The 15995-nt window shown below is 40.8% G+C and overlaps 1 protein-coding gene across 5 annotated transcripts in view; it reads right to left on the reverse strand.

Moving 5' to 3' along the window:
- LOC310955537 (growth factor receptor-bound protein 10-like) overlaps positions 1-6869 on the reverse strand; it is a 45876-nt gene extending 39007 nt beyond the window's left edge. Inside the window, exons 1-3 of one of the 5 annotated variants that reach the window (XM_083925390.1) lie at positions 6632-6869; positions 4091-4141; positions 3889-3990 (exon numbers count right to left, since the gene is read on the reverse strand). In XM_083925390.1, the coding sequence (XP_083781516.1) occupies positions 3889-3939 (51 nt within the window). In that variant the 5' untranslated portion in view covers positions 3940-3990; positions 4091-4141; positions 6632-6869. Of the gene's footprint in view, positions 1-3888; positions 3994-4090; positions 4142-6631 lie in introns of all 5 variants that reach the window. The other 4 variants (XM_083925389.1, XM_083925393.1, XM_083925392.1 and 1 more) reach the window with 4 other exon arrangements.
- Positions 6870-15995: the final 9126 nt, after the last annotated feature.

Genomic DNA, 15995 nt, shown 5'->3' on the forward strand with positions numbered 1-15995 from the left:
GAAAGTCTGCAGGCTTCAGCTAGAGCTGACTAGCTAAAGATACAACAGCTTGCTCACAAAACTCCCTCTGATATCTTACTCATCATGTGAGAAGGCATAAAAGCCAGCATGCAAACAACAATGGGCATTACTCCAACTCCACTGAAGTGGACTCCTGCTCAAAGAGATGAGATAACTTCACATTAACCTCTTAAACTGACATTTCCACAGGTAGATACATCTTTATAAGTTGATGTTGCATGGCTAAGCACTTCATTTTGTCATTATTCTTATTAATAAGAATGAATTTCAGTAAGAGGTCTACACTGTGGTATATTAGACCGAGTTTAAATGTATTTTGTTTGGCTGACAGTGTTTCTAGCATTCTTCAAATAGCTCTAAAAGTGATCCCAACAATATCGTTCATCACTGTCATTGTCGTTATAGTTGTAGTGTGGAGACCAACATACGCTTGTGTTAGTACTTGTTTTTAAAACACATATATTTATAGTTATCCTTATCTCTTGGCAAGCAAATGATACCAGAGATGGCAGGCTGTATTATGAGGACATGTGGATACAACGATGCAAAGACACACTTCTACTAAATGCTATCCTGCAGGCTGCTGCCATAAAGATACAGTTTCTATAGACCTACATAAAGGTGAATAGTCATATGAGTCATAGGTCATACAGCTACAATGAAGTTTTGGCACAGGCTCTAGGAGAATGTGTATGCTATTGTTTTCTAAATGTTAAAGAACCTATGGACCAATCAAGTGTCTACGAGGTTACATTTTGTTTTGGGAACAGCCATAACAGCCTGTCTGTCATACTTCTGGAGTTGGCGGCAGGACAGTGTCCTAGATCTAGTAACAGATATCAGTAGCAGCAGTGTTAATATATAGCTACAAGTAAACCCAGGGCAAATCTCATCCCCTCAGCAGGACTTGTGCAGTAAAAGAGTCAGCTTTAATGGCTATATCCCCCATAAAACTTAATTGTGAACTCCCAGTAATGCACTTGCCCCAAGTCCATAGTCTGAAGAGATGGTACTGATGCTACCTTGATGTTCAACCCGGTCCTGAAGTCACAGGACCTGACAAAGTAACTTAAACATAAGCATTGAGTTCCAAAGTTGCTGGCTTTGAAAGATGTTCTCTCTTCCTGTAAGCTCTTTTCTTCCAGAAGATTGCTTGCTTTTGTTCTCTGTCCTACTGAAATTAAAGACTCATCTCCTGTGTTTTGTTTGGGATAAGAGCGAGTGATTGCTCATCTTAAAGATACATTAGTTTGGAACAGTGTTATGGTTCGTGGCCTGGAGCTTCACTAAGCTTTAGGTTGCTCTGGATAGTCATGACTACTCTCGCCATCTCTTTGATCATGAGCAAACGTCTCCCCTTTCACTCTATAGCCCACAGCATTAACATCCAGGCATTTCAACATACTTTCTCTCAGAGAATCAAAGCCTGTGCTTCCTCGAAAGCACAAGCGCGAGACTGAGCGTGCTCATTGCCGTGGCGACCACAGTGTACAGCTGCTGACCTCTGACCTCTCAGAAAGTTAAAAAAAGAAAGAACTATAGTCAATTGTCTCACACAAAACAGACACGTTCAAGACTGTCGGTGCAAATACTGATGTTCAGGGGAGAGGATCTGTTGCTTCATTCTTTCTACTCTTTTGACCAGTTAAAGTCGTAACTCAGTCTGTGGACTGTGTTTTCTCAGTGCAGTTCATGTGTATGCACATGAACAAATATGCACTCAAATATAAGGAGATGGAGGGGAAAACAGAGAAAAAGTTGCCGGCTGCTTCCTCTGAGACATCTCTGGCACAGATCCAAAGTTCTCACTAACATAGAAGGACGCGTGCACGCACACTCACAAACATACACTGACACACACACACGCTTTGGAGACAGACCTGGAATGCTGCCCAGATTCCCAAACATGCCCAGCGTTATGTAAGTATGCAGAAAGGAGGGCTCATTTGCTCCTTATCTATACACACTAAAGCTACAGTGACTGCCTACAGAGAGACTCCATGGGGTATGTGTGTGTGTGCCATGCTGCGTCACGTCAACTGGCAAGCTTTACATAACACACACACACACACACACACACACACACACACACACGTTGTAACCCACTTCTCTCCCTCTAACTATCAAACTGTTTTTTCTCCGCTCGATGCAGGGTGGAGGAATGTTGTTTTCTATGGGGATTCAATTCACTATTCACTGCAGTCTTACTGGTGCAAAACCCTTTTCTGGAAGCTAACCTGAACCAATCCAACTTCATGTCAGATCAACAGGGGCTCAGCGGTCCCACGGTTTGTGTTAGCAGGGAGTTGCATTTTTGTACCTCCACTAAGAGAAATAAGGCAGCTGAGGCTACGTCACCTCCATCCCATTGGTCCCAGTTAGACGTCATGCCATCAGCCCCATGCTTTTAGGGCTGTCACACAAAAAAGTCCACAGCTTGTTATTGTTGTTTGTTTAGTGCTCTATTTATAGACCTCCACGATGCTCTTTAGCCGAATTCTTTAGGTTACTGAAGGGTTGAGGAGGAGAAAATCCAAGCTGAGAAACAAAGGGCTCATTCTGCAGGAGTTGGACAGAGGAAGTGGGTCTGTTGTGCTGCAAAAGGTGCCATATTTTAAGAACTAGGCAAAAAGTCATTCACTGTGAAGCATGTACACTCACAGAACTTCTGTACACATGTGAATACACACAGAGAGGTTTGTACAACTGTACTTGTTAGCACATTCCTCTAACTATAGTCTTTCCCTTGCCTCCTAATCTACCATAATATTAACCCCACTGTGCTAAACACCCAGCACCAAACTGTGAAAGCACAAATTACTGTAGTAAAACAACATTTTCAAATAATACAGTAAAAGTATAAAACAGTAGTGCAGAACACAAGAATCTGGCAGCACTAGTGCCACCCCTCGAAACTGAAACTTTGCAACCTCTACTGGTGGGGTTTTTCAGGGTAAAATATTGCCAAATTTCTGACGACATAAGCTCTGACAAACATTACGCTCTCCAATAGCACTAGCAGATCAAACTGGAAATCAATTATTCTTTAATTGATAAACTTTCTTGCTTTGCAGACTACTGTTTTAGAGCGGCGAAGAAGAAAAAACGGATGTTTTATCCTTCTGAAACTACTTAAAAAGTCTATTTCTTTTCTCAGGCGTATTTTATATGGTATTGGATTTGTGCGTACACTTGTGTATTTTCCAATGCCTTATGCACCTCTGGTGGTCAGGGAACAAGACCAAAAACATTCCAAATAACTAAACAGTTACTGAACAGACAATTTGTTCTGACAAATTCGCTATAACAACTTTACAAGATGATACTGTATGTCATGGTGTTTTTTCAGACAGTTGTGCTTACTTTTTTTTAACAATGTGGATCTTACTTTTGTAGATATTTAAATGCATTGTAATAACATTTTACTCAGAAAATTTACTTCTGGAATGAGAGCAAAAGGCAACATTCTGTAGGTAATTAGGCTACATGAGCATTTAGCTAACAGCTAACTACGCAGGAAGTTAGCAAATGTTGTGCACAGGTGTCATTTGCCTCAATAATGACCAACAGTTTGTTTATGGACAATATAAGAATGCTGTAGAATAAAATCACCAACTATTGGAGCCAAGATACCACTTTGCAGGATCTTACTCGCCTCTAATTACTTGTGAAAACACACTCTATGCTTCAGCATTAGTACACTCACAGGAAAGCATACTGAGCAAAATGACAAGTAGACAAACTCCTAAAACGTTTAGATTTTTGTTTAACCCAAACCATAAACCAGTTTCTGTCAGAAGCCGAAAAAAAAGTTCAAGCCTTCACCACTGAGAAGCACGCATACATACAAGCCACAAAATATTTTACCTGGTAGTTTGAGTGACGTAAGAAGTAGTCAGGGCATCCTGCTAAGGCCATGATGTTCCTTCAGTCTTCCCTCCGTAGGGACCCTCTGGTCTCACCAGCACCCTGCTTATGAAGGAAGGACACAGCACAGGAAGCAGACTGAGTGAAAAAGGGGAAAGAAAGCGCCTAAATGACAGAACGAAGACTATTAAGATCAACTCACCAAAAAGCTGAATTCAAAAAATATCAAACCGCCTCAGGTGAGTGTTGGGATCTGTGTTGAACACAGTGCAACAACTTTGTAATGCCTACAGACAAGAGACAAAAACCCTACACCCCTCTCTGTGCTGAAGAGAAACTAAGCCTGCATGTGCGAATGAATGTGCGTGCATGGATGAACATGTGCGCACCGAATCCAATGTAAACACAGCCATTGTGTACGACACACACACAAAAGTCACCCCCCCCAAACAAAGCCTGGGGCTTAAGACTAAATAAGAAACCCTCTCCAAGCTAGCAACACATGACCACTCACCACCTGGAGACTCGAGGGGACGGCAAAAGGGGGAAGCCTTCCTGAAGGAAATTGAAATAGGAGTCGGCTCTTTCCACTGCATTTTGCAGCATTATCTGCTGTGAGTAAGCAGGGGGAAGTAGTGTGTGTGTATGAGGAAACACAAGGCAATACATTTCCATTTCAAGCTCCAAAGCATTGAGTCTTGTGTTGCTTGGATGCCAATGCAAATCCATTTAATTTGCTTGTTGACATTTTTGATGCAAGTTGCCTTCAAGAGTGTTAAAAAATGTATCCAAAATTCATTCAAACCACTTAAATATGACGATAAATGGCTTCCTTGGCCCAGTATTACGTCATTTTTTAATCCGATTTTTATCTACATTTGGCCCTATTAGTAGAAGCCTATGAGAAAAAGCAATTCATGGCTGTAGTGGCCAATGCTGACTGCTGTCTTTTAGTAGTAAAGTAAAGTAATTAAAAAACAAGACCCTCAAGCTTGTACTTTAAGATAAATATGCCATGATATGATACCATTACCGCCTATGCTTCAAATTCTACTGTGATATAAATTTTAGACCATACTGTACAGGCTACTGCACACCCAGTTTCATGCAAAGCTGCAAAAACATTTTAGAGATGTCCAGCTCAATCTCTTGATCAAAAAGAAAAATACAAATGCTCCACAAAGTAAGAGATCACTTGTTAAGATGGATATTTCTGCAGCCCACATACAAAATTCAGGGCAGTGCTGCAACCGATACTGCTTCCAGCACACACACAGACACACACACACACACACACACCACTAAAAAGCTCCACTCACTCTTTGACTCTGCTGGTTTGTCTTCACTTTCTCCCCCAGCATGTCTCCATTGTACAGGTCCTTATATAACAGATATCAGATGGTTCAAACAATAACTCTCCTTCCTCCTCCTCCTCCTCCTCCCCTCTCCCTCTCCTTTCACCCCACTAATTACTGTTTCCACATGGGGCTCTGCTATCTTTAGGTCGCTCTGCTGACTGAGAATCAGCATCGAAATGTGTGGGCACAGTTACACACACATTGAAAAGACAGCCTCCCCACTGCTGATAATTACACAGTTTTATATGTTGCACTTTCTTGCATAGGCTTATGCTTGTGTTCACACCAATTAAACTGCTGGCCAAAAGGGCAAGCAGGCCTGATCATACGTGTGGCTAATAAGCCCTAAAGCACAGCCAAAGCTCCGAGAGCTTGACATTTGCTGACATTTGTGGTTTCTGCTGCAGAGAAACAGAGCCATTCAGCTTTACTGGTCATACGGGGAGATCTAGAGAATTAAATAGGGCAGGGAGCAACTTAATAATGCCACACGTGTTAGTGTGTGTTTATGTGTGTGGAACTCCTATACCTTGTATATAAGTGCAAATAAGCTCAGATGCTGCCATTGAGTGACTTTAAGTAGCTTTTTTTTTTTACTTATTATGACTGCATTTTCTGAACGGAAGTTTCATCAGCACTATATCCATCCGCACCTGTACCTTAAACACATCTGCCACTCTGGGCCTCTTAAAGGCCTTAACGTTGCCTGATCCTAAACAGACCTGTAGTCTTCTTTATGCATCAGGAAGGAAGGAAGGAAGGAGAAGTTTAGCAGCGTGCAGAGATTAGCCTACATTAAGTCACAGCTAATGGAGCTTTATGACAGACCATCAACACACACACACACACACACACACACACACACACACACACACACACACACACACACACACACACACACACACACACACACACACACACACACACACACACACACACACACACACACACACACACACACACACACACACACACACACACAGTATGTGCTGTGGGTTCAGATAACTCCCTTACAAAGTAGCAATTAGTGGCAGAAAACCAAAATGCAGCTAGAGTGAAGAGATGAAACACTCCAGAGACTTTCTGACACTGATGGAGAGAGTAGACTGAGTGGTGTGTTGAGGACGAGTTATGTTCAGTTTTAAAAACTGGAACATCCTTCCATCAATAATACAGTCTCTGCACGACTGCAGTGGTGTGGTGTTAGAAAACAAGATCATAAAGTCAACATCTCCTCTTGCAGAGATGCATGCTTTCTGTCCTTGTCAGTCTATTCATGGGCTATATAAGCTGGTTTGGCAGCCTTTCAAGTATATAGTTGTATAAGTGAAAGTCTTGTTTATGTCAATAAAAGCGTTGGTAAAGTAAATAGGAAAACGTCTCACCTCCTCTGCATCCCTGTGCATGAAGCTTGTGTAAGAAGAGCAGGCTGACACTGAGCTAAATCATATGCCTTCTGTACTGAGTTCCCAAACAAATAAGCGAAGTGCTTACGGTAATCAAAGGGCAGCGCGCAGCTCAATAAACGCGACCAGGACGCACAGGCAGGACTGTGCGCGCTTCGACCGTCCTCGTCTGGATCTCCACACAAACTGCTTCCCCCCAAAAACCTCTCTCGGCTGTTCTGTCTTCTGCACCTTGTCCCCCACCACCACCTCCACCTCCTCCTCCTCCTCCTCCTCCCCCCGACCCCCCCGAGGTGCTTTCCTTGCACACGTACACACGCATCAAACGCACGCTCGCACACACCCGAACACACGCACTGTTCTCAACCTGCACTTTTCGACCAGCTGACACTCCTCGCTCGCTCTGCACACACGCCTCCTCTCTCTCTCTCTCTCATTCTCTCTCTCTGAAGGGAACCTCCTCTCTCCGCCCGCCCTGTCCGCAGCAGCACACTGCAAAAAAACTACTTTTTAAGTTTCATTTTATTCTCATTTTTTTCTTACTTGCAAGCTGTTGGTCAGTATACACATCTCATATTTAGCAAAACAAGTAAGATAATAACAGTGTTCACTGACTTTCTGAAGTTGTCATTTCATTTTTTTCAAAGAAAAATAACTTTTTTTAAGACTCAAAATTACTGTGGAAGTTGACATCTTTTGCAGTGTGTTCAAGACCTGACTTTAACCCTTCAAGAGGTGGAGGCTCCTCCGGGAGTTGAAGTGACACAGTCGTTAGAGTCATCCATCCATCTGCTGGTTTACAGTATGTACCTTCACTGTTGCCTGCAGCATATGTTCCTTGTGTCAGATCCATCACTCATGTACACATGCAGACTAACAAAGCAGGCAAACAAAAAAGTTCCTCCAGGCATACAGCCATACCTTAGGAGGTAATCTCTGTACCTCACTACTGACTAACAAGAACCGACTGCATGACATAGGTTAATAGGGTTTTCATGTTTTGAGTACAGTACTGAGTACTTTTATATTTATTCCTAGTCAAATGTTAATGTTTATCTTTGTTAATGTTATTATCCTTGTTTTTCAGCTGTATGTCTACCGTATATTAAGAGCAACCAAATTAAGGAGTCAAATTCCTTGTATGTGTTCACACTTACTTTGCCATTAAAGTTGATTCTGATTCTGTGTGCCATGACCAAACAACAGAATTGCATGTGGCCTAAAACTACTGAGGTAAAACCTTACGTTTAGTAAAATTACTCAATAACTACTACTGAGCAGTATAACCACATATGAAGTCAGCTACATTTGGAATTGGTCAAATTATGAATGTGGAGCCTACACTAGTACCGCAGTAGCAGATTTAAAGCACCTTATAAGCAGGGCCGTAGTCAAGGTGATTAGAAAAACTGTGGTCATGAAAGTCACACATTCCACACCTTTTTTAATTATGATTTGAACTTAAAAAATAAATATGTTTATATATATATTTTTGTTTAATAGCTTTCGCCACACTGACAATAATAAACTACGGATCGACCGGTATGGGTTTTTTTCAGGACCTTAGGTGATGACCGATATAGATGCCGATTTTCTAGAGCCGGTACTACTTTTGCTCCTTCAATTTGCATCATAAAAATTACACAATAATGATAACAACATTTAAAAAAGGAACATTTATTGAAAAAAGGCATCTCCAGCAACACAGAGCTGCCTGTGGACATCTGTGAACACAGCAGCCCACATCAGCCGATGCCGATACACGGCAAGAATGCAAATATCAGACGGTAATATCGGCCAGCAGATGTATCTGTCTATCAATACAATAAACTCTAATGAGAAACACAAAATCATTTATTTAGTACGTTAAGATGAGTTTTAATGACTCTAGTGGTCCAGTGGCATCATCATCATCAGGCCAAAAGTTTGGTTAAATCTGACCAATACTTTGGTTTCCCTTACCAAAAAAGAAGTTTATTCAAGTGTGCCATGAGTATACTTCTTTTAAACTAACAATAAGAGAGTATACTTAAAGTTTACTTTTGAAGTACTTCAGAGTATACTTTCATAAACTAAAAAGTGAATGAGAAGTATATAACGGTACAGTTTTAGACTCAAAATGTACTGCTATTATACTTTAAGTATACTTAAAAGTATGCTATTACAAACTAAAAAGTGGGCCAATTTAGTCCTAAGTAGTATAAAAATAGTATACTTATAAGTACACTAGGACATTGATATTAGTATACTTACTACTTAAGTTATACTTAGGGAAATGAACTTTAACTTTACATAAGTTTACTCAATAAAATTAACTTGCAGAATACTTGATACCATAGAAATGCCCTAGACCACATAAATTATGGATGTAGTCTCTCAACAGGGGAAAGACTATTTTTGGGTCACTGCTGTGCATGTAAACGCACGACTGATGTCTACTAGTGTCTGCGGTTGTAGGGCCATTGTTAATATTTGATTTTGCTAAAATAATGCTTTGCCTTGGAACAAGAAGTCGCTGCTCCACAGGGTGTATGGTTGTATTTTTCTGATTGATAAGGAAAAAACATGTTAGAATATGTCCTTCTTTGAAAGTTTGTGAGTTTATTTTGTATGTGTATTTATTAGCATAGTAAAGTCGCTGCTCAAACACATCCCGAACGACTTACATTTGCTAACATTTCTGTTAGCATGCTAGTTCAGAACCAACAGCACGACTGTAGTCTATTGTGCCAGTAATAACTGTGACCCTGCTTATGTATAAATGAATGGCAGAAATATTAAGTGAAATGTAGGGTATTTGTCCTCACATATTGGCCACACACTGGGTGCTGTACATGCCACTGTGGTTATTTCATTCATTCTCCATGCAGTTTGGAATTAAGTGTCTTTTTTGGCCTGAATAGTAGAACACTATCCCCTATTATCCATACCAGAGCAACTGAAAAAAAAAGCTTTAGGAGTAATAGCTCCCAACAACACTATGTACACATGCTGCTTTGAATGATCTTTTACAGGCCATAAATTGTTTTGTCCTATGTTAGATAATCCTTGACAGGTCCTCCCCTTTCACCTATCCATCATCCAGTGGCGGTTCACAAACTCAGGTTTCACCCACTCACAGGTTAACTGAACCCTTCACATTATCTGCTTTCAGTCCTGCAGTATGTGGACACATGTTGGGGTTGACAGCAGATAAGGAGGAGGCTTGGAGAAGTGGATCCAGTAAGTAGAGGGGATACTTTATTTGAACCCAGCTATTCATATAACTGCACAGCATTCACTTGCTTTGAGGTGAGACGTTTATATACACCTGGAGGGACCTTTTCTGCCACACAGACAACCCAACGACAGCCCAGAGGGAGCAGTATCTTACCAACTGCTTCGCTCTGGCTCCTGCAGACATTCCCCTTCCTCTGACAGCCAGCTTATACACATGTGTAAGCCTGCCAAGTCAAACATGAGCCTGCATATACAGTACATGAGCCCAAGGACACATGTATGTGAGGCTTCATCAGTTTCTCATGAAAAAAGGACTACTCTGTATAGGTCAAAGGTACAGGCTATTTCCAGAATCAGTGATCCAAATAGGTCTTTGTTTACAAAACCAGCATCAGGATGTACACTAGAAAAACATGGAGTATCAAACGCACTAGCAATCACATGGTGTTTATACTCATTTACAGCACTTGACAGAACTTCTCTGACAGCTGTCGTACTTTTGTAGCATTTGTACTTTGACTGTGATCACTTATATGGTCTTTTTCTTAAACTTAGATTGCACTTGCAGTAGCCTGGTATTTACAGCAGCTAGAGCATAGGATATTTGGCATTGCAGCAAACGGGAGACAACACTACTAGCAACCTAAACCCAATCCAGTGAAGTCGGAAATTAATCTGTAGAGAAGGCCCCTAAAGGTCCCATATTGTAAAAAGTCAGATGTCTTTTTTTATTATTTTATTAACTGTTACTTTAAATAAGCTGTCCGGACTTCTGTACGGTTGTGATGTCACAAATATACTTGTTAGAAAGTACCACCACAGCGCTGTTACAGCCATTCAACGGCTGCATAGAGAGCACAGATGCTGAAGACCTGTAAATGCTGACTCAGATCAGACTGGGCTTAAAGAGACCGGGTCATAGTATGAGAAAGTAAAAAATAATGGGGAAAATGAATGTTTTTTCAACAATGAAGCATGTAAGCCTTTTTTGTAGAAACCAAAAGTAGTATGATGTTGCTTCGTTTTATATGTAGGGACTCTTCTCATGCTACTGCAGAGGTTGGTGTTATCATGAGCAGTATTAGTGGTTAAAAAAAAGCTGATTTAATGCCTTCACCGTAACGCCCCGAGCTAATCAGTGTTAGCCACGTCCGGCTGTTAGCGACTCTCCCATATTTCTCCGTTAATAGTTGTTAGATCAAAAAAACTGTCTCCATGGCTTGTTTCATGTATGTACTGTAAGTGCTGAAAAAGACCATGAGATGATTTTGCGCCGGAATTACACTTAGTAATTTATGCTGCAGGAATGCCTTTAAAGTTTTCTATTTATGTTTGAATACTTTTCCCCAAAAATGAAAGGGGGTCACCAATGGAATTCATTGCAGCTGATTTTCACTATGTTAAATCCAAGCTGGCGATAGCAATACAAACATTGTACAACTTAAACTTTATCGTAACTACCTTTATAGTCTACATGGGGAGAGTGTTTGTTTTTTTAAAACATACGTTTTGGTTGCATTTTGCATTCCAGATGTATTTGCAGCAGGGAATGTATTTTATATCTTTTTATATCTATTATATTCTTTCAGATGAATAAAGAGTGCATATTTAACACTGATGTAACCGCAGCAGGGCAACATTTTTTCGTTCGCCCATCTTACCTGCAACATTCAACTGCTGACAACACACACACACACACACACACACACACGCACGCACACACACACACACACACACACACACACACACACACACACAAAAGAGGTGAATGCTTCACCTCTTTTTAGGAGAGGAGAAGCATTCAACTGGGTCATCTTGAATATGCCTAGGTAACAAAGTGCAGATTTTCATTTTAAATGATTTACTTTGGGGAACTGGTTATCTCAAGGACATATACTTTATATCTATGCCAGGAAGTTTTCCCCTCAGAAAAGTCAGTATCATGAAAGAATGCAACAAAGCTTACAAATACGGCCCCTTCTTTCAACATTTTTTTCAAACAAGATATCATGTTTTCGGAGGAATTGAAATGATCTGGCTTCAACTGGCAGATTTTCTAACTTGTAAAAAATAAATACAAAAATTGACAACAAAGATTTTAGGATTATCTTAGGTCCGTTTAAATGCTCATCTTGGAATATCCCTCATGGATTCCTACATAAAAACTCTGCATGCTGGTAGAAATTATAGCAGAAGCTTTAGAGAGATGAGAACCTCCACCATTTCATCTTCACTTCACAGCGCCTTCTAGGAAAGCCAACAAACTTAAAAGGCGAAGGCCTCGCTTGGCCCGATGACCGGTGAGTCCAACTGCTCTGTTTGTTTGCATTCATAGATTAAGTGTAATAGAGTTATGCAATGGCCAACAGAAACAGCTTGATGCTTCCCACTGAAATGGGTCAGACGCACAAACACATGGGCATGCGGTGTTTTGAAAACACACCAGAAGCGTGGCTGTTACATAAAAATTCCCACTGACCGTTTTTTGGGAAATGGTTAGGCACCCCAGATGTGGTGGAATCTGAGTCTCTCAAGGTCTTGGGAGGTCAACTCAGACGCACAACACACCACTACTCACGCCACCACCACCATGGGCTCAATTCTCTCCAGTTGTAAATACAGTGTACAGTATGTTTACATGGGATGCACAACAGGCTAAAGTGTGACACCATAGCACTGCCCTGCCTGAGTGTGTGTTTTGATGTGTGAGACAATTAAAATGCCATAAATGGTTGGGTCACAAACTTAGTGTTTTGAAACAGTGAGAGCTCCACAGAGTAAACAGAATTCAGAGTCCGGCCGGAAAGAACTGGGTCATCCTGACATTGTGTGTCTGTGTGTGTGTGTCCGTGTCCGTGTGTGTGTGTGTGTGTGTGTGTGTGTGTGTGTGTGTGTGTGTGTGTGTGTGTGTGTGTGTGTGTGTGTGTGTGTGTGTGTGTGTGTGTGTGTGTGTGTGTGTGTGTGTTTGTGTGTGTGTGTGTGTGTCATCTCTTCCAGGGTACAACATGTTTTGTAGATGATTCATTGTGTGCGTCTGTGTTTGTGGGTGTTTCTGTGTGGACAAAGTGTCTGTGGTCGGGTGGTCTGAGAGCTGTTGTTGACAACCTAGTGTTTCTTTATTGACATTCACCTCCGAGCTGGAATGCCACTACTTTTGCATATAATAATAATAATACACAGACATGGGGTTTGACGTGCTTGAAGTAATATAGCAGGGATGATTAGTTTTTTTTTAGTCTTGCTAGTGGCTCTGGGGGTGGCAATGCTTTCTGTCAACCTGAAATGTCTCCACAACTATTATTTTGCACGGATTGTCATGACATTTTTGTGTCTCCAATAACTTTAATGATCCTCTGACTGAGCGTGACGTTGCCATTTTTGATTTTGAGTGAAATATCGCCACAACTATTGGCTGGATTGTCACAAAGTTGCATTTTATGCCTTTATAGTGACAGTAAGGCAATAGTGACAGGGACTGAGAGAGACAGATAAAGAATAACATGCAACAAAGGTCCACATCTTAATGCAAACAGGGCAACCCAGGTCAAAACTTTATCCAATATTTTGGTTTTGGTTTGGTTTTTATTCAATACTCTCACAAGTCACATACGGCCTCTTGGTCAGGACCCTTCGGCGTGGTTGACCAGTTGAAACATCTCATGCAGACCCTAGAAGGTGCATTGTGCATCGGTATCAGACGCTGAAGGCCACTTACCAAACTGCCGTATTTGACAAGTAGGGAATGAGAACGGGTTGACCTGCAAAAAGGATATTCCCATCACTCCTGCAGATCCCTTTTCACCTAGGTTGACGTCTTGCCGTTGACTTCACATGCAATTGCGTCGAATCTAAAATTTGTCTCTGTCTGAACACACCTATAGTCTTGTTTATGCATTAGTTATTTGTCACCTACCATCATATAGGCAATTCATATTCTTTAACCCTATATTGGTTAGTCCTCTGCTCAGCTTAGACCCTTTCCAACACTATGCAATGTTTTTCAATTCAGTCATTAATTCATGGCTTCCCTTTTAGCCTGTGTTGTGTTGAAAAGAGACAACAATATAAGATTATGATTCTCAGTGTATTGATTCCCAAAACATACTGGACTTCCCTGTTTAAAACTATAGCCACAGTGGCTGTTGTTATATTTTTAAGAATCATTAATCCTTTGATAATCATTAAATTTAAATTAGTAACAAAATATTTAGTTCTGTCTCTTGCCTCCACATGGGATTGGGTTATAATCAGGCATCTACATTACAAACTTAAATCTTATTAAGAGCTCGGAACACTGTGTGATAAGCCCCCCCTGCACGCACACAAACACACACACACACACACACACACACACACACACACGCACACGGATACACGCACACAGAAGTACATTTTAATAGCTTTATTTACAGTAAATCTGCATTCAATTCGCGCCCTGCAAAAAAAAACATCTTACATTTTTTAAAATCTTAAATTCACGAATAAACAAAGGAACATTTGGAAGGATTGTATGTGTTTTCAAAATGGTGTCATTTGTATGAGGCCTTTTAGAGAAACAAATGTCCGTATCAGGAGACCTCAGTAGAACTTTATGTTGATTAACTGAATTAACTAAACACTAAGAAAATTTGACCTGTTTTGAAAGAACTTCGTGACGTTTTCGACCTAGATTATGTGACTCATGATGGACATTATTTACAGCATGTACACTCATACACTCTGTGTGTGTGTGTGTGTGTGTGTGTGTGTGTGTGTGTGTGTGTGTGTGTGTGTGTGTGTGTGTGTGTGTGTGTGTGTGTGTGTGTGTGTGTGTGTGTGTGTGTGTGTGTGTGTGTGTGTGTGTGTGGAATGTGCGCTGGCCTTCCAAAGTCGCTTAGAGTGAATCAGGAGATCAAAGTCGAAGCTGTAGATTAATCCACATAACAGGAGCTTTTCCACTAATAACAGAACATTCTTTTCATTCTGGCCGCCTGGTACGTCAGTGCCACCGAGCCTCTACAGTTACACCAACACATGGAGCTCAAAGCAGACCTCTGAAAAAAATACTGTTTGTCTACACAGTGGAGAACACCCTGTGTGCCTTATACCCTTGTGCAACATGTGTCTATTCTGAGAAAGTTTATACGATTATGATGATATTTTGTCCAGGAAATTATACTATATTAAGTCAAATTGTACACAGGTAAAAGAGGAGCTCCACATTTGGATTATAGACGATTGAATTCCCATGAGAATGATACACCTTTCTCTGCATGTAATCCCCAGACAAATATATGAGAATTACATTAAGTGTTCCATTTAAATAGTCATGCCCCTCAGTTTTGGACATTGTCTTTATCATGCCCCCATAATAGATGAAAACAGGTCCCTCACCATATAGTTTTGTTGCCTAAACCTACCCAAGTGACAACTATTTTGTTTGAATTTACAACGCGACTCCCAAAGCGTCCTGACAGTGACTGTTATCATGTGAATAGATGATAAAAGTCTAAAGTCTTATGGGTTAAGGCACCTTAACCCATAATTATGAGGCTGATTACAGGCATTTAATACAATGATATTGTCCGAAGCGGGTTTCTGGACCAACTGGATGAATCCTTGCTGCATGTGAGGCCAGGCATCTACCATCTGAAGAAAACCCCAGAAGTCCACCAAAATCCATCAATATTTTCCAATGTTTTTTGGCTTTAGGAGAGGTATGTTTGGGAGTGTACCGTGTGACTGATAGGGTCAGGCCAGCACATTCAGACACATTCAATCTCAGTGACTGTCACTTTGCTCCACCACAATGAGAAAATGTGGATTTTAATGATCTAGTGAGTCAGTCAAATTTACTGTTTCGCAGGACACAAATAGGTCTCAATTCATTATATGCCCTTCACCAAATCTGACGCTATTTTAAATCTTAAAGTCAATTAACAGTGAGTATAGCAAATGAACAGAAATAAAAAGTATTTTTAAAAGTTTGTGTTTATTCCTTTCAAATTAACTTCATATTTAAACCTGCATTTTTTTGGGGCCATGTAGGACAGCGGTAACGAGCTGTAAGCACAACACTGACTTACTATCACCATTAAAGTTGCACACCTATTAGTAAGCAGTTGCCTAGTTAAGCATTCCTGAA

Source organism: Echiichthys vipera (assembly GCF_963691815.1).
Source record: "Echiichthys vipera genome assembly, chromosome: 13".
In the NCBI taxonomy this organism is placed as follows: Eukaryota; Metazoa; Chordata; class Actinopteri; order Perciformes; family Trachinidae; genus Echiichthys; species Echiichthys vipera.